Source organism: Zophobas morio, unplaced genomic scaffold (assembly GCF_036711695.1).
Source record: "Zophobas morio isolate AGI-343-1 ecotype UQ-CSIRO unplaced genomic scaffold, CSIRO_AGI_Zmor_V1 ptg000014l, whole genome shotgun sequence".
NCBI classification, from domain to species: Eukaryota; Metazoa; Arthropoda; class Insecta; order Coleoptera; family Tenebrionidae; genus Zophobas; species Zophobas morio.
Genome location: NW_026972119.1, coordinates 12,308,438 through 12,331,459, shown reverse-complemented (window position 1 = coordinate 12,331,459; position 23,022 = coordinate 12,308,438). Strand labels below are relative to the sequence as shown.

At 35.5% G+C, this 23,022-nt stretch overlaps 3 protein-coding genes across 3 annotated transcripts; 2 read left to right on the top strand and 1 right to left on the bottom strand.

Moving 5' to 3' along the window:
• The first annotated feature begins 59 nt into the window (after positions 1–59).
• On the top strand, positions 60–15,558 carry LOC135129288 (zinc finger protein ZFP2-like). Its single transcript, XM_064056450.1, has 5 exons — positions 60–1,072; positions 1,125–1,460; positions 1,511–1,678; positions 14,529–14,847; positions 14,894–15,558. Exons 1-5 carry the CDS (start codon positions 523–525, stop codon positions 15,381–15,383), a joined length of 1,863 nt encoding a protein of 620 aa, XP_063912520.1. The 5' UTR covers positions 60–522; the 3' UTR covers positions 15,384–15,558.
• On the bottom strand, positions 15,390–16,592 carry LOC135129293 (protein CREG1). The gene is made up of 6 exons (XM_064056461.1): positions 16,489–16,592; positions 16,277–16,412; positions 16,069–16,223; positions 15,899–16,018; positions 15,772–15,853; positions 15,390–15,719 (listed from the first exon to the last, which is right to left on the bottom strand). The coding sequence occupies exons 2-6, from the start codon at positions 16,410–16,412 to the stop codon at positions 15,556–15,558; spliced, it is 657 nt and encodes a 218-aa protein (XP_063912531.1). The 5' UTR covers positions 16,489–16,592; the 3' UTR covers positions 15,390–15,555.
• Positions 16,593–21,977: 5,385 nt separating this feature from the next.
• Positions 21,978–22,859, top strand: LOC135129284 (large ribosomal subunit protein eL20). The gene is made up of 3 exons (XM_064056446.1): positions 21,978–22,055; positions 22,252–22,608; positions 22,659–22,859. Exons 1-3 carry the CDS (start codon positions 22,038–22,040, stop codon positions 22,812–22,814), a joined length of 531 nt encoding a protein of 176 aa, XP_063912516.1. The 5' UTR covers positions 21,978–22,037; the 3' UTR covers positions 22,815–22,859.
• The last annotated feature ends 163 nt before the right edge of the window (positions 22,860–23,022 follow it).

The following is a 23,022-nucleotide window of genomic DNA, read 5'->3' as shown; positions in this document are numbered from 1 at the left end:
ACAGTTAATATGGCCGCCGCAATGAAAAGTGACGTTTATTTTAAACTTTAACCGTGTTTTCGCGACAACCGGCGGCTCAAATTTAAGTTGGTCATTGGTAACGTAAAAAATTGTTCCAGATATGAAAATATGATTAATTATATCAAAAAGTGGTAGCAATAGTCAAAATTAACGCGTTTGATACGGGACGGGTTTATTTTTAACGTAACTTCATTACACGTTTCGTCGTTACCTCACCAAAAAGCACCTTTTACTGTCAATTGTCAATTACTGACAAGTGACAGGCATGAAGGGTATTATTTGTCTGTAGAAGTGTTTGTTGATTGGTATCACAACGTGTTATCTGTTACATCGTGATTTACTTATTGTGAATCAATTCAAAATTGCTACAAGATCAATTAAAACACAATTTTCGTAGCAATTCAATCATGGCCTAAATCGACTTTAAACATTGTCAGCGATGTAACCCTCAGTTGTTAACCTACATGTTAATTGTAAAAAACAGCGAGTTATAATGTAAAAATGTACGGGATAGTTTGTCCTCAATGCAGAAAGACTTCAAACGGGGCCGCCAGCAGACTGGTGAGGGATTCGTGTGGGCACGAAAAGTGCCGCATGTGTCTTCTTCTTGACGAAGAAAAATGCCAACAATGTCTTAAGGAAAAAGCCCAATGTAAAAACGACACAACAGATTGTAAAGTCGAAACTCCAGAATGTGGACCAGAAACTGCCGAAAAAGACCACGAACAACAAAGTGTAATTAAATTCGAGAGTCACACTGGGGTGATTACTTGCAACGGAACCCCGAAAAAGTCAGAGATCTCACAAGTTGTGCAAAATGGAAGCGATGAAAAGAAGTGTGATGAAATTAAGCCGCCACTAATTCAAAAAATTAAAGGAAAAAATAAGTCGAAAACTGTTAAAATTCCACAAACGAAGCGAGTTTATCGTAATATAGTTATTCCCAATCATATCACGACTATAAAGGATCCTTTACAGTTTAAATGTAACATTTGTAATAAACAGTTCAGCACAAAATCGCATATTAAGTACCACATTTATTGTACTGGCCGTAAGTTGATTTACTGTACGTGTTACCATGTGCTCAACTTTACTTATTGTAGAGACAAAACCCTTCCAATGCAATCAGTGTTCAAGAGACTTTGTAACGAAATCCCATTTAGATGTTCACATGATGAAACATACAGGAACCAAACCGTTTACTTGTAATGTTTGCCAAAAATCCTTCCGCGAGAAAAGCAAATTAAAGAGACATAGTCTGTTGCATTCTTCTGATAAGCCCTTTATGTGTTCAGAGTGTGGTAAAGCTTTTCGTAGTAAAGAATCTCTCAAACTTCACACTTTGATACATCGAGGTGAAAAACCATACACTTGCAGAGTGTGCAGCCTGAATTTCAATAACACGTCAAATTTAAATAAACATTTAATTTCACATTCAAGTAAGTTCAACAACTGTGTGTAATCCAACTCCAGTTGCTATTTTTTTTAGATGAGAAAACCCACATGTGTGATCAGTGTGGCAAAACGTTTAAATTGAAGTGGGCTTTAACGGTACATCGCAGGTCTCACTTGCGGGTTCGTCCGTTTGAGTGCAACACTTGCTCAAGGACTTTTATAAACAATAAGGATTTGCAGCGCCACCAACTTATTCATTTAGGTAAAAGTTTGACTCTATATTTCAAATACAACACCTTAAACTTACCCGCAACGCGTAACTTTAACTGCGTTTGACGAGTTTCGCCAACAGAAAACACCACTGTTTATACCCAGCAGTTGTTCATTTAACACATTATACAAAGATAACTATAGAAAAGGTATGATAACCCTTATATCGTTGAGTCATGACGTCATCTGGTTACCCATGTCAAAAAAAATGTGACGCATGCGCCGTGAGTGGATGTCAGTAAACCGCTGTTTTCTTTTGCTACTACGTTATTTCAGAGTGCGAAAAAGTTTTGTTTTTAAACTTTTAACAGGCGCATTGTTTTAAATACGTACCAGCATAAATACGACTGATCAAGTGCTTATGTAAAATAATACAGAGAAAAGCAAGTTTTCTTCGTTTCTCAAGGATACAGAACGGTAGGTTTTGTGTGTTAACAGTTACGTATTAATGATTCACGTCAGGTCTTTCTAGGTTCAAAATAAGGGTGAAACTTTGTAGTAGAGAAAATTTAATTTCAAGTTGTGATAACTCAAACAATCGACCAAAATAGAGACATGCGCACAAAATTTAAAAACCTGCGAAAACTTTGAAAACTGGCCATGAATTGCGACAGTCCACAAAATGGAACCCTACGTTGTGTTTTGAAATGGCGGAATGTGTTCTAGTGACGTTAATTAAAAACATACAAATTAATTATTTATGTCATAAATACAGCTTATTATTCCTTCTGCTTTTTCTCTCTAACCACAGCTCGATATACACCACCCCAATAGTCTCTTGGGTTACAAGGTGTCGTTTATTGGAGCTATAGTCCATCACCAAGGCGGCAAGCAGAAAATGCTTACTTAACGGGGACTAAATCCGGTAGGCGAATTACTACACGGCCCCGGTAAATTTTGACATTACTAAATAAATATCAAAATGACAATAAAGCCGCAACCTTTAATTAAGGCACATTTTTCATTAAGACTACATCTTGAATCAAATTCCCCATTACATAAATTAAAAGCACATGTTAAATACGGTCCAAATCACAATAATATGGTTTGGTATACACGTCGCTGTGAGAGGTGTGTCCGAGACTTTGTATTTAAAAATTGCAGTCATGGAACACATATAAATCGTAATACAAAAGTGGGATATATAAACTTGCTGTTGATGTTGAAGTTCCCGTTGCAGTTGCTGTTCCCGCTGACGTTGCTTTCACAGTTGAAAATTGTCATTTATAAACTCAATTGCCATTGATAGTAACTTCGATGTTCAACTTTTGCCGTATTTAAAGTGGTTGTAGAAGAAAAGTGGAGGATTTAAGTTGATTACTACAAAAAATTTCCGTTTTAGACATGTTTTAAGTTTCTTGTTGTTGAAATAAGGCTACACATATTAAGGAAAAAAAGGCAAAATGTAGCCCCGCCCACCCGCCCTATCTCAATTGTGATAAATTTTTATTATTCGTCGTGAGCCAAGAAGGCGCAGCTTAACTGCAAAATCCTTATTTCTCTACGTGAAAATAAAAACATATTGTTCGAAGAATACTATGTATATTAAGAAAAAAAAAAAGCCAAAAATTAGGCCCCACCCATACCCGCCCCGATCTTAATTCTTAATTGTGATGAATTTTTCATTCGTTGTCAGATCGATTGCAATATTGGTCTACAAGAATTTATCATTTTAAACATGTTTACGTTTCTTTTTCTGAAAAGACGACTACGTATTTAAGAAAATACAAAATATAAGTACCGCCCGCCCGCCCTGTCTCAGTTGTGACGCTTTTTTTTAATCATCGAGAGCCAAAGGAGTGGAATTTTATTGCAAAATTCTTATTACTTTACAAGAAATTACTGGGTATGTAAGACATGTTTTTGAGTATCGTGTTATTGTAAGAATAGTGTGTATATTAAGAAATATTTAAAGCCAAAGATTAAGCCCCACCCATATCTGCCCTGATCTAAATAGTAATAAAGTTTTCATTCGTTGGGCGGGCATACATTTTGCCTTTTTGTTTGAATATGTGTAGACTTGTTTTCATAACTTAAAATATGTTTAAAATAAATAATTTGTATAAGGAAATATCGATTTGGAATTAGGTTCCGCCTCATAATTGCAAAATCCATATTTCCTTGCAAAAATGTACCATTTTAACCATGTTCTAAGTTTCTTGTTGTGAAAAGATGGCTAAGTATATTAAGAAAAAAAACCAAAATATAGGCCCCGCCCACCCACCCTATCTCAATTCTGATGATTTTTTTAAAATCCTTATTTTTACGAGAAATTACCATGTAAAATATGTACTTAAGTAATCGTGTTATACAAAGAAAACTAACAAAAAAAATTTTTCATTCGTTGTCAGGCCGAGGGGCGGAGGGTAATTGGAAAATCGATATTTCCCTATACAAATTTACCATTTTAAACATGTTTTAAGTTTCTTGTTGTGAAAAGATGACTACATATATTAAGAAAAAAAGCCCCGCCCACCCACCCTATCTCAATTGTGATGATTTTTTTATTCGTCGTGAGCCAAGGGGGCGGAACTTAATTGCAAAACCCTTGTTTCTCTATAAGAAATAAAAAACCTGTACGGACAGAAAGCTACAATGTAGAAAATGATGGCTGCTATTTAAAATATGAGGGTTTCGGTGATTAAACGGCTTAATATAATAGTGGACCTCATTATCTCTATCAAAATTTGAAGTTGACAGCACTGTATACTACCACAATTTAATTGGTTGAAAACCCAACGGCAACTTAATGGCGAAAGTTAAAAGTTGATCATCTCGAACGTCACCCCAACGACGTGCCAACTTTCAACGGCAACGTCAACGTATGATATAAAGCCGGAATTCCACTGAGGCAACATGTAGCATGCGGCATTGACGCATGCTACACAAAATCTTTCCATAGAAGGAACATACAGCGACATTAATTGAAATTTTATGCCACATTGTCGCACGCCTACAACAGGCAACACTAAGCAACAAGTATCAAGCAACATGTCGTTCAGTGTTGCCCCAGTGGAATTCCGGATTAATAAACGACGCATACCTTCGCTGCGTATGTATCTTACAACGGCAACGTCAACGGTGAACAGCAACGTCAGCGGCAAGTTTATAAATCGACCTAAACCAACATAAAATCTCTTTTCCCTCTTCGAATTCACGATGACATTTACGCACTAATAATTTCACAGTATGACAGTGTTTTTGTTACATATATTTTCTAAACATGGTCGGAAAGGTAATTTTGTGCTGAACAACTCTTAAAAGATATAATATACCCATGTCGTCAAAAAAATATATTCAAATTTATATTGTCGTCCTGTGAACAATTAAAAAAAATGAAGTGAATTCTAATTTTACATAGAAAAACGCGCAAGAAGCACTAAAAAAATGTTTCACAGATTTCTGTCGACAGATATTTAATTATGTCTACGAATATTTAACCTGCCTAGAATATGTAGAAGGATCTATCTCTTTATAAAAGCCTCATGTATTCGGAAAGAATAGATACTTGGGTCTTTCTCTTAAATCTTTCTTCGACTTTCTTGATTTTTCGATGAAAAGATTATCAACAAAGAAATTTAAATGAGACATAATTTGTGGAACGTTTGTTTCCTAAAAATTCACTGATCACTAAGCTAATTGATTCCCAAGTAAATTTTTCCATACCATTCAAATAGACGTAGAACATTTGATCCTTCATTCGAATTTCAGGCCGAATGAAAATTCCTAAATATAGAAAACGTACATAATATGAAAACTGAAATTCACTGTAACATTTTAGTTTTTACCTTGGTTTATGTTAGCAGCAGAAAGCTTAGGAAATATTGTTTTCAGATGTTGAAATGCTTTCTCTCTTGTATTTCACTTGCATAAGAAGCACATATGCTTGGTATATCCAGATTGGAAGCCAGTTACTAAAGCTACAATTTTTAAATCGTCTATCAAATTTCACTCAAACTTTTTGTTGTTAATACAGTTTAACAAGTGTTGAACCCTAACATCCTTTACTAATGTTTCTGCAGTTTGTATGAAGTATGCAGTCGGCAGTACTAGATATTTATTCCCATTTTGCAATAGTACACCTTTAACTGGAACTGTCTATGAACAATCTCCAAAAAAATTTTTTTCTGACGACGTAGGCATAATGTGTTATTAGATAGTTATTCAGCAGAAAATAAACTTTCAGAATACATTTTCAGAATGCTTGTAACAAGAAATTTTTCTAAAATTGTTCGACTGTGTTTTCAAAGCGAACTAGTGTTAAAAGTTAAATCTTGAATACTGCAATTTATTTTTTACAAAAATTTTGAATGAGAAGTTATTAAATCTCAATCATAACTTAAATAAAACCATCCAGCCCTTTTAGACATGTCACAATTTAATATTATAAATTATCTCTCTTGTATAAAACTGATTATGGTAATCGAGAACATTTTTCTGCAGCCAGCAACTGAAGTCATAAGTACCACTGTAAAAATTATAGTAATTAATAATAAACCACCATGTGCAACAATTATGTGATGTGATTTTTATTGCAGAATTTTGTGACATTTAGTCCCAATCATTATTACAAAAATCAATAGTAATTGGGGACGAAAAGTCACAAGTTTGCTATCTTCCTTACAAACCCTAACTAACATCCTTTACACGTTGTTTAATAACTACCCATATCTTTAATCTTAAGCTTTCCGTAAAAAAATCATTGTAATGAAATTCTACAATTTATTGAATCAATTTATGTTATCAGTTTTCTTTGCGAACTGTTCATCAATTTCCATACAATTTGGGAAGAACTGCACTGTATTTAACATTGCGTTATAACTATAATAGGCCAAAAAGCTTGTATGGTGCCCATTAGGTAACCAGCAATACTGGTGTTGATGATTATATGGAACAACAAAAAATATAAAAAATGTTTGTTTTCTGATAATTTTTATACAGGGTCTCTAGAATGTATGGAAACGGTTAAATATCTTAAGAACCAGTTGTACAAATCAATTAAAAGAAGTTGTGCTCTAATTATTCGACACACAAACACATCAAATAAAATAGTAACTGCTCTTGAGGCAACACGACTCCGCAAGTACAACTGATACATTTTTGTTCTGCAGTTTTTCGAAATCACTAAGTGTTATTGTTAAGTACTTGACAAATTGTAAATAACACATCTGGGGTTTCTTGAGGACCCAACTAAACCAAGTCATAAAAATTCCTCGATTCTTTTCGGTGAACGGATGAACCGGCATCAATAGTACTCCCCAATCCCTGCGCCACGGGAACGCAAATTTCAATTATTATTTTATCATTATTAAAAATCGCCGGGTGCTGTCTCTATGTTCAAGAAAATAGAGGTACTCATTCTTAATTTGATGAATAAACAATTCTGTGATGACGTGATTAACATAGATAATACTAGTAACAAGCCATTACCAATGCAAGACAAAAAATACAAAAGTGGCCATTCGTCCAATGGACTCAATTACTATATTTCCTTAGCTTACGTTCGGGAAGTAAAAATTGTTTTGATTTGAATGAGTTTGTCTTTGAGGATGTTCTGAATATTATTATTATTTTTATTAAATAACGACGGACGTATTCTCACGATTTCGAAAAAGTGCTATGACGTAATAAATATAGATAATACACAATGCGAGAGAAAAAAAGAAAAAAAAACGAAAAGCCAAATTTGGAATCGAACGCGCGATGTCCGGTCCGTATTTCTCACGCTCAACCACTAGGCCACGAACAGGATGTCTTACGCTAATGGTACATTACTATTATACCGTGCACCATGTTTTTGCAAAAATTTGAACGGTTAGGGGAAAACGCAAAGCGAATTCGTAAACCACACTTACAGGAGTATATTGTTGTATAACAGTTAAATCAAATAGACATAGAATTTTTTTAAATCGCGTCATCAAATTGTTGGTGAGGATGATTAGCAAAATTTTGGTTAGTATTTAACCATCCACATGATCCTTCTAATGTATGTACAAAATTTGACAACAATCGGTCCAACAGTTTCGGAGATTACGTATCTAATTAAAATGGATACAGACAGGCAGACGGAAACGGGAGACTACTTTTTTCGTACTGTTCTATACCTCCTTAGCTTACGCTCAGGGAAAAAAAACACATGTTAAATATGGTCTAAACCACAATAATGTTGTTCTGTACACACGTCGCTGTGAGAAGCGTGTCCGAGACCAATCGTTCAAAAGTTCCTGTCATAGAACGCATAAATCATAACACAAAATCAACATATGGTCGCCGTTTTTAATTTTTCAAATGCGATTTCGCGCTGTCGTTTTAACTGTATTCACACAAGTTTGCCAGAAGATGAAAATATTTTATTAATGTGTGTTATATTTAAATAAATATCAATTGGTTGTTATTTTGTTGAGACAATCGAGTCAATGAAAACTAAATTATGGAAAATGTATTACTACAGTGATATTTATAACTTTGGGAAAATAATTATACATATAACAATATTTGGTAATTTAACTTTCAAACTCCAAAACCGAATGCTCTGAAATCTTACAAACTTGCTGTGAAAAGATGGCTATGTATATAAAAAAAAGGCAAAATATAAACCCCACCCACCCGCCCTATGTCAATTCTGATGATTTTTTTTATTTGTCCTAAGCCGACGGGCGGAGCTTAACTGTAAAATCCTTATTTCTGTACGAGAAATTACTACGTATGTAAGACATGTTTTTGAGTATCGTGTTATTGTAAGAATACTGTGTATATTAAGAAATATGTATTTTAAGTCAAAGATTAAGCCCCACCCACCTGCCCTGATCTAAATAGTAATAGTTTTCATCCGTTGGCAGACCTAGGGGCGGAACCTAATTGTAAAATCCATATTTCCTTACAAAAGTTTACCATTTTAAAGGTGTTTTCAGTTTCTAAGAATAAAAAATCATCACAATTGAGAAGGGGTGGGTGGGCGGCGTTGATATTTTGACTTTTTTCTTAATATACATAGTATTCTTTGGACAACACGATACTCAAAAACATGTTTTTAATTTCTTGTAAAGAAATAAGTAATTTGCAGTTAAGCTCCGCCCTCTTGTTTCACGGCGAATAAAAAAAATCATCACAATTGAGACAGGGCGGGTGGGGGGGCATACATTTTGCCTTTTTGTTTGAATATGTGTAGACTTGTTTTTATAACTTAAAACATGTTTAAAATAGAAAATTTGTATAAGAAAATATCGATTTGGAATTCGCCTCATAATTGCAAAATCCATATTTCCTCGCAAAAATGTACCATTTTAACCATGTTCTAAGTTTCTTGTTGTGAAAAGATGGCTACGTATATTAAGAAAAAGAAAATCCAAAATATAGGCCCCACCCACCTATCTCAATTCTGATGATTTTCTTTAAAATCCTTATTTTTTACGAGAAATTACCATGTAAAATATGTACTTAAGTATTCGTGCTATATGTACAAAGAAAACTAACAACAATTTTTCATTCGTTGTCAGGCCAAGGGGCGGAGGGTAATTGGAAAATCGATATTTCCCTATACAAATTTACCATTTTAAACATGTTTTAAGTTTTTTGTTGTGACACATATTAAGAAAAAAAGCCAAAATGTAAGCCCCGCCCACCCACCCTATCTCAATTGTGATGAGATAGGGTTTTTTATTCGTCGTGAGCCAAGGGGGCGGAGCTTAATTGCAAAACCCTTATTTCTCTACAAGAAGTAAAAACATGTTTTCGAGTATCGTGTTGTTCAAAGAATACTATGTATATTAAGAAAGCCAAAGATTAGGCCGCACCCATGTTCGCCCCGATCTTAATTCTCAATTGTGATGAATTTTTCATTCGTTGTCAGATCAAGAGGCGCTGCTTAATTGCAAGATCCATATTTGTGTACAAGAATTTACTATTTTAAACACGTTTTAAGTTTCTTGTTCTGAAAAGACGACTACGTATATTAAGAAAAAAGGCAAAATATAAGCCCCGCCCAGTGCCCTACCTCAATTGTGATAGGATTTAACCGTCGAGAGCCAAAGGAACGGAATTTAATTGCAAAATCCTCTCTACAAGAAATTACCATGTAAGACATGTTTTTGAGTATCGTGTTATTCAAAGAATACAATGTATATTAAGAAAAAATTAAAGCCCAAGGGTAAGCCCCACCCATACCTGTCCTGATCTAAATAGTAATGAAGTTTTCATTTGTTGGCAGACCTATGGGCGGAGCCTAATTGTAAAATCCATATTTCCTTACAAAAATTTACCATTTCACACGTGTTTTAAGTTTCCGAGAATGAAAAAAATCATCAAAATTGAGATGGGGTGAGTGGGTGGGGTCTATATTTTGCCTTTTTTTCTTAATATACATGGTATTCTTTGGACAACACGATACTCAAAAACATGTTTTTAATTCCTTGTAAAGAAATAAGTATTTTGCAGTTAAGCTCCGCCCTTTTGGTTTACGGTGAATAAAAAAATCACCACAATTGAGATAGGGCGGGTGGGCGGGCTTACATTTTGCCTTATTGATTTAATATGCTTAGACTTCTTTTCGCCACAGGAAACTTAAAACATGTTTAAGATGGAAAATTTGTATAAGGAAATATCGATTTTGCCATTAGACTCCATCCCATAATTGCAAGTCCATATTTCCTTGCAAAAATGTACCATTTGAACCATGTTCTAAGTTTATTGTGGTGAAAAGATGGCAAAATATAAGCCCCGCCCACCCGCTCTATCTCAATTCTGATAAATTTTTTTATTCGTCGTAAGTCGAGGGGCGGAGCGTAATTGCAAAATCGATATTTCCCTATACAAATTTACCATTTTAAACATGTTTTAAGTTTGTTGTTGTGAAAAGATGACTACACGTATATATTAAGGAAACATTTAGTAGGATGAAATTCCTCTGAAAATGCATCGTTGCCTATATTTGAACGATTTTTCTTTTCTTTTTTTTCCAATTGCGGCTTCGCAGCGTTGTTTTTTTTTATCACTGCGAAATTTTAATTCAAACCGGGACACCACCATTAAAATTAATATATTAATATTATTTAAAAAAATTGGTCTAAAGAGTTTAGACAGTACTTCCCTCGCTGTCGGAAACTTGACGACTGCATGGCTATTGTGTTTTTTTCTCATTACATTTTTGTAGTGGGAATTTAAAAAAAATTGCGATGACGTCAACATCTTTGCAAGGACACGTATATCAGTTGGGATAGATGTAGTGTAATACTAAGAATAAAATTATTGTACTCCCAAATTTTCGGGAAAATGAATTGGGTCGTTTTAAATATTGATTTTTTATAATCAATAAAATAACGAAACAATTTACTCACGTATACGGCAACTGAAAATCGTTTATGTATAAACAATCTTAATTTAAGATGACAAGCGTAACAGCATACGTGTGAGTCAAACAGAGAAACTGTAAACAAAACGACCATCGGTTTTATTGCTTCGACTTCCGCTTATTATATAAAACATTGGGTTTTATTTTAATTCTTGACGGAGAAATTCACAATTGGTTGATTATAAACATGTCTATTTCACATTCGCGGAACCAAGTGATCGCATAAAACAAATGCAGGTCTGTAATGTTAAAGTCGATGTAAATAAGCGTGCTACCCTTATGTTTCAACCGAGTTTTTCCTTTAACAAATTTTGTGTCTACCAAATTGGGTTGGTTGAGGTGTAATACTAATAATAAGTGTTGCCTTTAATTTAATCAATAAAATAAATTGACTTCATTAATTTTTTTGAACCACCTCTTAAGAAAATCTAAAAAATATGAATGGAATGATAAATCACAAGTACAAACTCATCATATTTTTTGCATTTTAGATAGGATTTATTCAGCAAAATTTAAGGGTGACGTCATCAATTTTTTTAGGAGGGATGAAGAAATACATTTTGAACAAAAGTTTACCATGCTTATAATAACTTTAAAATATTCCCAAGATTTCAAAGCATTCGGTTTTGTAATTCCTGATTAAATCGATAAAATAAATTCACGCCTTCATTAATTTTTTTGAGTCACCCTGCATATCCAAATCCAAAAATATGAATGGAATGATAAATCACAAGTACAGACTCATCATATTTTGTACATTTTAGATACGATTTATTCGGAAAACTTTTGAGCTGACGTCATCAGTTTTTTGTAGAAGATAACCAAATATATTTTGACTAAAAATTTATTATGCTCTTTATAACCTTAAAACATCTGCAAGATTTCAAAGCATTCGGTTTTGTAGTTCCTGATTAAATCAATAAAATAAATTTACGCATTCATTAATTTTTTTGAGTCACTCTGTATATGCAAATCCAAAAAATATGAATGGAGTGATAAATGACAAGTACAGGCTCATCATATTTTGTACATTTTAGATATGATTTATTCGGCAAACTTTCGAGCTGACGTCATCAAGTTTTTGGAGGGGATAAGCAAATATATTTTGACTAAACATTTATTATGCTCTTTATGACCTTAAAACATCTGCAAGATTTCAGAGCATTCGGTTTTGTAGTTCCTGATTAAATCAATAAAATATATTTACGCATTCATTAATTTTTTTGAGTCACCCTGTATATGCAAATCCAAAAAATATGAATGGAGTGATAGTTCACAAGTACAGACTCATCATATTTTGTACATTTTAGATATGATTTATTCCACAAACTTTTGAGCTGACGTCATCAAGTTTTTGGAGGGGATAAGCAAATATTTTTTGACTAAAGATTTATGATGCTCTTTATAGCCTTAAAACATCTGCAACATTTCAAAGCATTCTGGTTAGCAGATTAAAAATTAAATTTCAAAATGTTGTTTTATAATTTTGACTTTTTTTTCCAAAAATCTGGACGTTTCGGGTGAAAAGTCGATTCAGAGTTGTAAACTACATGTGTAGGACTATGTTATTTTATACAATTGAAAACCCATTTACTATGTACAATTTTGAAGTGACGTCATCGCTTTAGTGGTGGGGATGATTCGACAAATTTTGGTTAGCGTTTTACCATCTACATGATATTCTTAATATAAGTACAAAATTTCACAACAATCGGTCGAGTACTTTCGGAGATTATCTGTCTAATAAAATCCGGGGGCAGACGGACAGACGGACAGACGGACGGACAGACGGACGGACAGACGGACGGACAGACGGACGGACAGACGGACGGACAGACGGACGGACAGACGGACAGACAGACGGAAATGGGAGACCTAGTTCTTCGTCTTCTAGGGGTCATGAAAGATCGAGAAAACGTAAAAGTAGAGAGTCGGCCGAATGACTCGATTACAATACTTCCTTTGCTTACGCTCGGGAAGTAAAAAACAATAATAGACATTAAAGTTTTGTTTAAAATTACAGCCGCATCAAACAAATATCAGTTTTAAAAAACACAACGTGTAATTTTGGTGTAAAAATTTGCCATAAAGGCGTAGACAATTTTTTTCTGTGTTTTTATCTGATCTCATCTTAGCACTTGCTAATATAAAACTGACTGTAACAAATGACATATCCTCCAAGAAAATAGAGGGCGAGTGGGGGGGCTAGCACTTGTTAACATAAATCTGATTTTTTAATCACATACCCTTTAATAAAATGGGTGGGTGGGCGGGGCTAAAACTTGCTAAGATAAGACTTAACAATATTAAGAGTAGTCACTGAAATGAAAAGAGGGTGGGTGGGCGGGGCTACTACTTGTTCATAAAACTAGAAAAAAGCCAAAGTTAGTTCCAACCACCCTCCTTTCTCCATTTCACTGACTTATTTTATTTAATGTAAAATGGGAATTGAATTTTATTTTGACAAGCGGAAGAATCTAAGATTTAAAACAAAGTTGACTGAGTCTGTTGGCAAACCTGGATTATTATCTGTCTAATAAAAATCCGTGACAACAGACGGACAGACGGACAGACGGACAGACGGACAGACAGACGGAAATGGGAGACCTATTTCTTCGTCTTCTAGGGGTCATGAAAGATCGAGAAAACGTAAAAGTAGAGAGTCGGCCGACGGACTCGATTACAATACTTCCTTTGCTTACGCTCGGGAAGTAAAAAATCAGATTGAATTTCATTTTAAATTTTGAGACCAACATAATTAAGCTTCTAAGCTAAAGATGACAACTTATTGTCAACTTGAATGCTGAAACAGTTTGGTGGTCATTTATCTGACCTGAAATTATGTAATTTGGTTTTTTAATAGCATTTCAAAAAGAGATGGATCTATGTATATTTTTTTTTTATTTATTGCCTCCTATTGTTAATTTAAGAACGTCTAGAAATACATTTTGACGTAAGTATTTATTTATTAAGTTTGTTATAGGAATTAATACAACATTCATTGCGGTTCGTAGTGCAGTAGTATAGTATAGGATGGAAAAAAAGCCGTCTAGCAAGCATTGAAATGTATTGTTAAAAATTATGTTGGTAACACCAACGCATTCCTTGTTCGGCTTAACATTTGCAGTCAAATAACTGTCAAATAGCTGAAATTCTAAAAAATCAATTTCATGGCTTACCAGACGACTTTTTTTTTCGATCATATGTTCTACCATCGTGGGTATTGAGCTTACATTGTATGCATCTATTCTATACTGTAAGACTGTTTCATTGCAAGTTATTTCCACTTTGAATTTTTTAGACTTTCTTGTATTTAAGCTTAAACTCGGTGTCACGGTAGTTTACATCGCGTCGACTACAATATTTAAAAGTAACGATGGTGTTTAACTCATGCTGTGGTTTAAGCAGTAGTTTAGTTTACGGCCGAAGAAGCCAACATTATTGGCGAAACGCGTCCTCAATGATTTTTCGTAACTGTATAACTTTCTTCTTGCAGAAACAAAAGCTTACAACTGTAACATTTGCAAGACCAGCTTTCGACGCAAAGATAATTTGTATCGTCACGTAAAAAATACTCATCCCGGTACAAAAGTTGAATCCGCCACCACTACAGTGAAGCAGCTACTTATGAAACCGTCGACTAAACCTGTGGATAATCCCAACGCTATCAATGTTATCACTGCCTCTCCAGCGTGTAAATCAAAGGTGGACTCAACAGTGAAAAAACCAAACAACCGAACCGGCACTGTAATAAACGGACCTTTGAAACTAGCTTTTAAGACCAACGAGTTTAAAAATAGCTACAATATCCACAGGTAAGCGATTCGTATTTCAAGAATTTTTTTGAGATTGGATTTTTAGGGACTGCGATTACGACTTGCTACATAATGTGTCAAAACCGTACGACTTGGCCGAATCCGTCAATATATGCCAAAAGATTTTGTCTCCTCACAGTCCTCCTACCCGTAGTATAATAAGGAAAGGGAATGAGCCGACGTCTACAGAGATTTGCCAGAAGATATTGTCACCATATCCAACTAGACCTCTTCACTATGAGACTTCGTTTGAACACAAAAAACACGCGATTATCAAAAATATTAAATTTAAACTGCCTGCTAACTATACTAATCTTAAGGTTAATGATACTTTGAAGGATATATTTCCTTTGACTTCTGCCAAAAGTTCTAACGTGGACAGTGAAGCGTCCAACAATAACAGTTACTCTGAATTGAAAACAGTACAGAATGCTGCCACTAGCGTTATCGTTAACAGTAATTTGAATCAGAATAGTAGTATGCACTGGAGGAGGCGAACATCGCAAAACCTTTGTTCCAAAATCCTGGAGAATTAAAGACTGTTTGGATTTTTTCATTTCGTTTTAATTGCAGTTCAGTAAGTATCCGCTGCTATAGCGCGTTTATACAATTAATTTTTTTGTAATTATTGTGATTAGATTGTGATGTAAAAAAAAGGAAAATTGTATCATTTAAATAAAGTTGGGCTGTGTATCAGTATGGTAAAGGTTATGCAGTTATTTCAATAAATTCCACCCTTTCAAAGATTATGTCTTCAAAAACGTGGGTAGAAACGTTAAAATAATCTTCAATGGAAATGTACTTGATGCCGCCAAAGAAATCAAAAAGTGCTAGTTGTTCGATGTCTAACTTAGTGACGTAGAAGTTATGATCTAAAAACACACACTAAAAATATCAACAAACAAATTTTTTGTTTCTTATTACCCTTTGGCCATGACTTCATTACTGGATGTTTTGAGAACAGTGCGTTTTCGCCAAACTGATATTCAGGACTTTTCTTGTCCAACTAAAACAATGCCCTGTATTTTTGTTCTGAGTGCACTTTACTTACTTTGAGCATTCGCCCAGTAATCATCAATCTGGCGCATCGTGGGTCCTCAGGGTCATATTTTTTCCGGTCACAATAATCGGTTTCAGCTAATGAAGCTGTGATCGTGCAGCGATTGTCTTTCTAAAATCACTAGGTTTTGTGTCTGTTTAAAATTATTTGTTTCGTTTTACGGCAAGATCTTGCGATGTGGCGTCCAGATCTGTTAAATACAGATATGGGACTCCCGTGCTGTTTGAAGGTGTCCCATCACTCACACTCTGTATCGCGTTAAATGGATAGCCTTTTATATTTTTCATTGTGGAAATGGTAGCGATGGAAATCCATTCTTAACAAAATAAAACTGTCATTTGATAAATAGTCGCGTTAAAATTTAATTACCAGAATTGGCCATGATGTATCTGGCCATTTTGGCCGCTTCGTCTGGTGGGGGTGGGTCGAAAATGGGGCCATTTATTACAACAGTGTACCCTGCGTGGAGGATTAGAAACAAAAGAGCAATTTTGTTTGAGATCATCTAAAAAAGTGCAAAATTAAACAAATTCTCTTATTATTTTATAAAATAAGGTAATGAATTGGGGTGGAATACTTACTGTGTTTTTAAGTTAATCAGAACTCTGTGGTTTCTTTGTTACAACAATTTATCCAGCGGAGGTCGCGCACTAAATAAAATTACTCATAATTTGCAATTGTTATCACTGACGCTATTGGTTTAAAAACCCAAGAGGTCGGGTCAAATTTATAAATTTGAATTATCAGTGGGTAAATACAGTGGCACAAGGCAAAAGATCAGAAAAATAGAAAAAATTTAAGTTGTTATTGGACGGTTAATAAGATTCTTTAATCTCTTTTATAAATCTCTATGTGTAAATATTGTTTAATTGCGTGCTCGGCAAATATGAACTTCGAGATTATTTGATTTTAAACATTAATTATTTCAAATTGGGATCAGACGTAATGAGCGAATAAATTTGTAAATATAAAGCAAAAACTATTATCATCTGTAGTATATACATAGCGATACATAGTATGAAAATAACTGTCTATTGTTGATTAAATAGCATACGCAGTTAATCGTGTGTTGTTCCGATTGTCTATCATTTGACGGTTTATTTTTGACTATTCACGTAATCTTATAAAAATTAGTGTACAGCTACTATTTTTGTGTATTAAAAAAATGTTGTGGCTCTTTTAGTGTCATTTAGGTCAACAACGCTTTAATAACTTTTCGTGAACTATGCGTGCCGTTTTGAAATCTGAATAATTTCGAGGTTGTATTCAGGAAATGATTTTTTAATTATAGAGTTAAGCAGATACGACCCTGTTTGACAATGGCAACCGCCTATTTTCGTTCGAAGATTTGAAATTTAAGGTTTTACGGATTAGCCTTATATTATCCTCTAATTCTTTAGCATTTAGGGGATGTAGAGAATGCTACTACTTTTGAGATGGGTATTTCAATAGTTAAAGCACTACGAAAGCAGTATTTCAGTTCTAATTGTGAGAGAAACAATATATTTTTTATCGCGTAGAACTTAAAAATGGTAAATTTTGTAGGGAAATATAGATTTTGCAATTAAGCTATGCCCCTCGGCTCACAATGAACAAAAAAAAATCGTCACAATTGAGATAGGGCGGGTGGTAGGGGCTTATATTTTGTTTTTTCGTAATATACGTAGTTTTCTTTTTACAACAAGAAACTTAAAACTTGTTTAAAATGCTAAATTTTTGTAGGTAAATATGGATTTTGCAATTAAACTCCGCCTCTCGGCTCACAATGAACAAAAAAAATCGCCACAAATGAGATAGGGGGGTGGGCGGGGCTTATATTTTGTTTTTCGTTTATACGAAGGTTTCTTTTCGCAGCAAGAAACTTAAAACTTGTTTCAAATGCTAAATTTTTGTAGGTAAATATTGATTTTGCAATTAAGCTCCGCCTCTCACCTCACGACAAACAAAAAAAATCGTCACAATTGAGGTAGGGCGGGTGGGCGGGGCTTATGTTTTGTTTTTTCGTAATAAACGTAGTTTGGTTTTCACAAAAAGTAACTTAAAACGTGTTCAAAATGGTAAATTTTGCAAGGAAATATAGATTTTGCAATTAAGCTCCGCCCCTGGGTCTGACAACGAATGAAAAATTCATTAAATTTGAGATCGGGGCGGACATTCTGATTTTTTGCGGAAAAAATCAAAATAGTATAATAATATGTAGTTTGCAATTTAACTAGGGTTGTCATCGTAAGTATGCTAAATCAATTTTTTTTTTCCTTGATGTCCCCCTAAAAAATCATGACGTCATTTTACAATTTTTCCCTATCCCCAACTGTTTTTTTTTTTTAATAAGGTGAAATCTTTTCAGGGGCTCCAACTGTCTTTTCTTTTTTTTAGAAGGTAAAAACTTTCGGGGGTCCCAACTGCCCCTTCTCAGGGGTCCCAAGTCTCTCTTCAAAATGTGATATCTTCTCAGAGGTTCCAATTGTTTTTCTTAAGGTGAAACTGTCTTTGGGTCTTCAACTAGTTTTTTAAGAATGTGAAACTTTCTCAAAGGTCCCAACTACCTTTCTTTAAAGAAGGTGAAATCTTTTAGGGGGGCCCAAGTGTCTTATTTAAGAATGTGAAATCTTCTCAGGGGTCCCAACTGCCTTGTTCTGTAAAGGTGAAACTTTCTCAGAGTCTCCAACTGGTTTTTTAGGAAGGTGAAACCTTCGGGGTCCCAAGTGTCTCTTAAGATTGTGAAACCTTCTCAGGGGTCCCAAGTTTCTCTTAACAATGTGAAATCTTCTCAGGGGTTCCAATTGTTTTTCTTAAGGTGAAACTGTCTTCGGGTCTTCAACTAGTTTTTTAAAAATGTGAAACCTTCTCGAAGGTCCCAACTGCCTTTGCTTAAAGAAGGTGAAATCTTTTTGGGGGGCCCAAAAGTGTCTTTTTGAGAACGTGAAACCTTCTCAGGTGTCCCAACTGCCCTGTTCTGTAAAGGTGAAACCTTCTCGGGGTCTCTAAGTGGTTTTTTAGGAAGGTGAAACCTTCTCCGGGGTCCCAAGTGTCTCTAAAGATTGTGAAACCTTCTCAGGGGTCCCAAGTTTCTCTTAACAATGTGAAATCTTCTCAGGGGTTCCAATTGTTTTTCTTAAGGTGAAACTGTCTTCGGGTCTTCAACTAGTTTTTTAAAAATGTGAAACCTTCTCGAAGGTCCCAACTGCCTTTGCTTAAAGAAGGTGAAATCTTTTTGGGGGGCCCAAAAGTGTCTTTTTGAGAACGTGAAACCTTCTCAGGTGTCCCAACTGCCCTGTTCTGTAAAGGTGAAACCTTCTCGGGGTCTCTAAGTGGTTTTTTAGGAAGGTGAAACCTTCTCCGGGGTCCCAAGTGTCTCTAAAGATTGTGAAACCTTCTCAGGGGTCCCAAGTCTCTCTTAAAAATGTGATATCTTCTCAGAGGTTCCAATTGTTTTTCTTAAGGTGAAACTGTCTTCGGGTCTTCAACTAGTTTTTTAAGAAGTTGAAACTTTCTCGAAGGTCCCAACTGCCTTTCTTTAAAGAAGGTGAAATCTTTTAGGGGGACCCAAGTGTCTTATTTAAGAATGTGAAATCTTCTCAGGGGTCGCAACTGCTTTGTTCTGTAAAAATGAAACTTTCCCGGAGTCTCCAACTAGTTCTTTAGGAAGGTGAAACATCCAGGGTCCCAAGTGTCTCTTAAGATTGTGAAACCTTCTCAGGGGTCCCAAGTGTCTCTTAACAATGTGAAATCTTCTCAGAGGTTCCAATTGTTTTTCTTAAGGTGAAACTGTCTTTGGGTCTTCAACTAGTTTTTTAAGAATGTGAAACCTTCTCGAAGGTCCCAACTGCCTTTTTTAAGAAGGTGAAATCCTTTTAGGGGGCCCAAAAGTGTCTTTTTTTAGAATGTGAAACCTTCTCAGGGGTCCCAACTGCCCTGTTCTGTAAAGGTGAAGCCTTCTCGGGGCCTCCAAGTGTCTCTTAAGATTGTGAAACGTTCTCAGGGATCCCAAGTGTCTCGTAAGAATTTGAAATCTTCTCAGGGGTTCCAATTGTTTTTTTTAAGGTGAAACTGTCTTCGGGTCTTCAACTAGTTTTTTAAGAATGTGAAACCTTCTCGAAAGTCCCAACTGCCTTTTTTAAGAAGGTGAAATTTTCTTGGGGGCCCACAAGTGTCTTTTTTGGGAATGCGAAACCTTCTCAGGGGTCCCAACTGCCTTGTTCTGTAAAGATGAAACCCTCTCGGGGTCTCCAACTGTTTTTTTAGGAAAGTGAAACCTTCTCCGGGGTCCCAAGTGTCTCTTCAGATTGTTGAACCTTCTCCGGGGTCTCAAGTGTCTCTTAAGAATGTGAACTCTTCTCAGGGGTCCCAATTGCTTTTTTTTTAAGATGAAATTGTCTTCAACTACTTTTTTAAGAATGTGTAACCTTCTCGAGAAGCCCAACTGCCTTTTTTAAGAAGGTGAAATTTTCTCGAAAGTCCCAACTGCCTTTTTTCAAAGAAGGTGAAATCTTTGGAGGAGGTCCAAAAGTGTATTTTTTTGAGAATATGAAACTTTCTCGAAAGTCCTAACTGCCTTTTTTTTAAAGAAGGTGAAATCTTTTAGGTGGACGCAAGTGACTTTTTTGAGAAGTGAAACCTTCTCAGGGGTCCCAACTGCATTGTTCGGTAAAGGTGAAACCTTCTCGGGGTCTCCAACTTGTTTTTTAGGAAGGTGAACCTTCTTCAGGGTGCCAAATGTCTCTTAAGAATATCAAATCTTCTCAAATTGTTTTTTTTAAGGTGAAACTGTCTTGAGGTGTTCAACTGGTTTTTTAAGAATGTGAAACTTTCTCGAGCGCCCCAACTACCTTTTTTAAGAAGGTGAAACCGAGGGTGAAATTTTCTCGAAGGTCCCAACTACCTATTTTTAAAGAAGGTAAAATCTTTTGGGTGGACGCAACTGACTTTTTTGAGAATGTGAAACCTTCTCAAGGGTCCCAACTGCCTTGTTCTGTAAAGATGAAACCTTCTCGGGGTCCCCAATTGGTTTTTTAGGAAGGTGAAATCTTCTCCGGAATCCCAAGTGTCTCTGAAGAATGTGAAATTTTCTCAGGGGTCCCAGTTGTTTTTTTTAAGGTGAAACTGTGTTGGGGTCTTCAACTGTTTTTTTAAGAATGTGAAACTTCTCGAAAACCCCAACTACCTTTTTAAGGTGAAATTTTCTCGAAGGTCCTAACTGCCTTTTTTTAAAGAAAGTGAAATCTTTTGGGTGGACGCAAGTGATTTTTTTGAGAACTGAAACCTTCTCAAGGGTCCCAACTGCCTTGTTTTGTAAAGGTGAAACCTTCTCGGGGTCCCAACTGTCTTTTTTTATAGGTGAAATTTTCTTGGGAACTTCAACTGATTGTTTAAGAATGTGAAACCTTCTCGAGGGCTCCAACTGCTTTTTTAAAGAAGGTGAAACTTTCTTGGGGGTCCCAATTGAATTTTTTAAAAACGTAAAACCTCAGGGGCGCCAAATGTTTTTTTTTTATATGTGTGCACATAGCCATTGTTTAACACGTATCAGCAGTTAAGATTACTACTTATCCCTTAAAGAAAGTAAAACCCATACGTCCAGTAACTTCAAGTTCGCATGCGAACAAGGTTGCTCAGGCCCGGGTAGATTTTAGGAAGAATTGCTGGTTGCATTTAGGCCTACACCATGGCGCCTAATTCAAACTTACCTTAAGGATTTTGAGTAGCGAATAATTATATTATTTACTAAAGAGGGTGAAAGTCCGTTGAAGGAAACCCGCAGAAAAAGTGGCGGAATTATTAGATATTTGAACAGTGCCACGACATTCAAAGGACATTGCTAAAAATACATATTAAATCCATCATTTGATTTCTTTCCATGACGACATAATCATTACTACATCAAATGTTTATTGCATGATATTGCACACATTTAACCTTAAATGATGAAATAAGTCATTTTGAATATATGATAAGAAAGCGTTGTGATTTCAATCTTGCAAAATTGAAAATACAAGCGATAGGCAACTTGTAACACACACGTTTATTATGTGTTGTTAAGTTGGCAATAGAATACACAAATTCTCCAGAACAGGGAGTTTTTATTTTCCCCCATCTGTTTCCGTTTCCTTTTCGTGAAAGAAACGCAGCCATGAAGGCGAAAGGAGAGGTTTGTTTTCATTTTTATTTAATTTACTCCGTTTTTCGCCCACTTTTGTATGAAAATAACACCTATGTTTCACCTTGATTCCCAATCGTATCATAATTAATACTTAACCGCCCCACACTTCCCGATATCCGCCGCAACCCATACGTTACACGTGCATAACCACACTTGTCACCTCGCTACTGAAACTATTTTTTAGTTGCAAGAATATGAAGTCATCGGGCGTAAACTGCCCACTGAAAAAGAGACCAACACTCCTTTGTACCGGATGAGGATCTTCGCCCCAGATCCGATTGTGGCAAAATCTCGTTTCTGGTACTTCTTGCGACAATTGAAAAAGTTCAAGAAGTCCACGGGTGAAATAGTGTCTGTCAAGCAAATCTTTGAAAGGAGTCCCACAAAAATCAAGAATTTTGGTATTTGGCTGAGATATGACTCTCGGTCAGGGACTCACAACATGTACCGGGAGTACAGAGATTTAAGCGTGTCCGGGGCTGTTACACAGTGTTATAGGGACATGGGGGCGCGCCATCGTGCTAGGGCGCATTCAATTCAGGTGCGTTGTCAATGTTGTTGGATTTAGTTTTTTTGATTTCGGGGTTTCAGATTATCAAAGTAGAGGAAGTGAAAGCGGCTAATACTAGAAGGCCTCAAGTGAAACAGTTCCATGATTCGAAGATTCGGTTCCCGTTGCCCAAGAGAATCCAACATAAATCAATGAACCGATTCTCTGTCCGCAAACCAAGAACATACTTCCTGTAATGTTTATTTAATGGTTAAGTGGAAATAAATCATTTGTACACATAAGGTATATTTTTAACTCTGCTTTTCATATAGTCAAGTCCAAATTAGACGTTTTTTAATTTGTTGTTATAGCCCCATTAATATATAGTGCTAGTAGCAATGAAACATTCCCAATTCCATAGCAAAGAAAAAACGTGATCAAGTCAGCCATGGTACTTTGATCGAA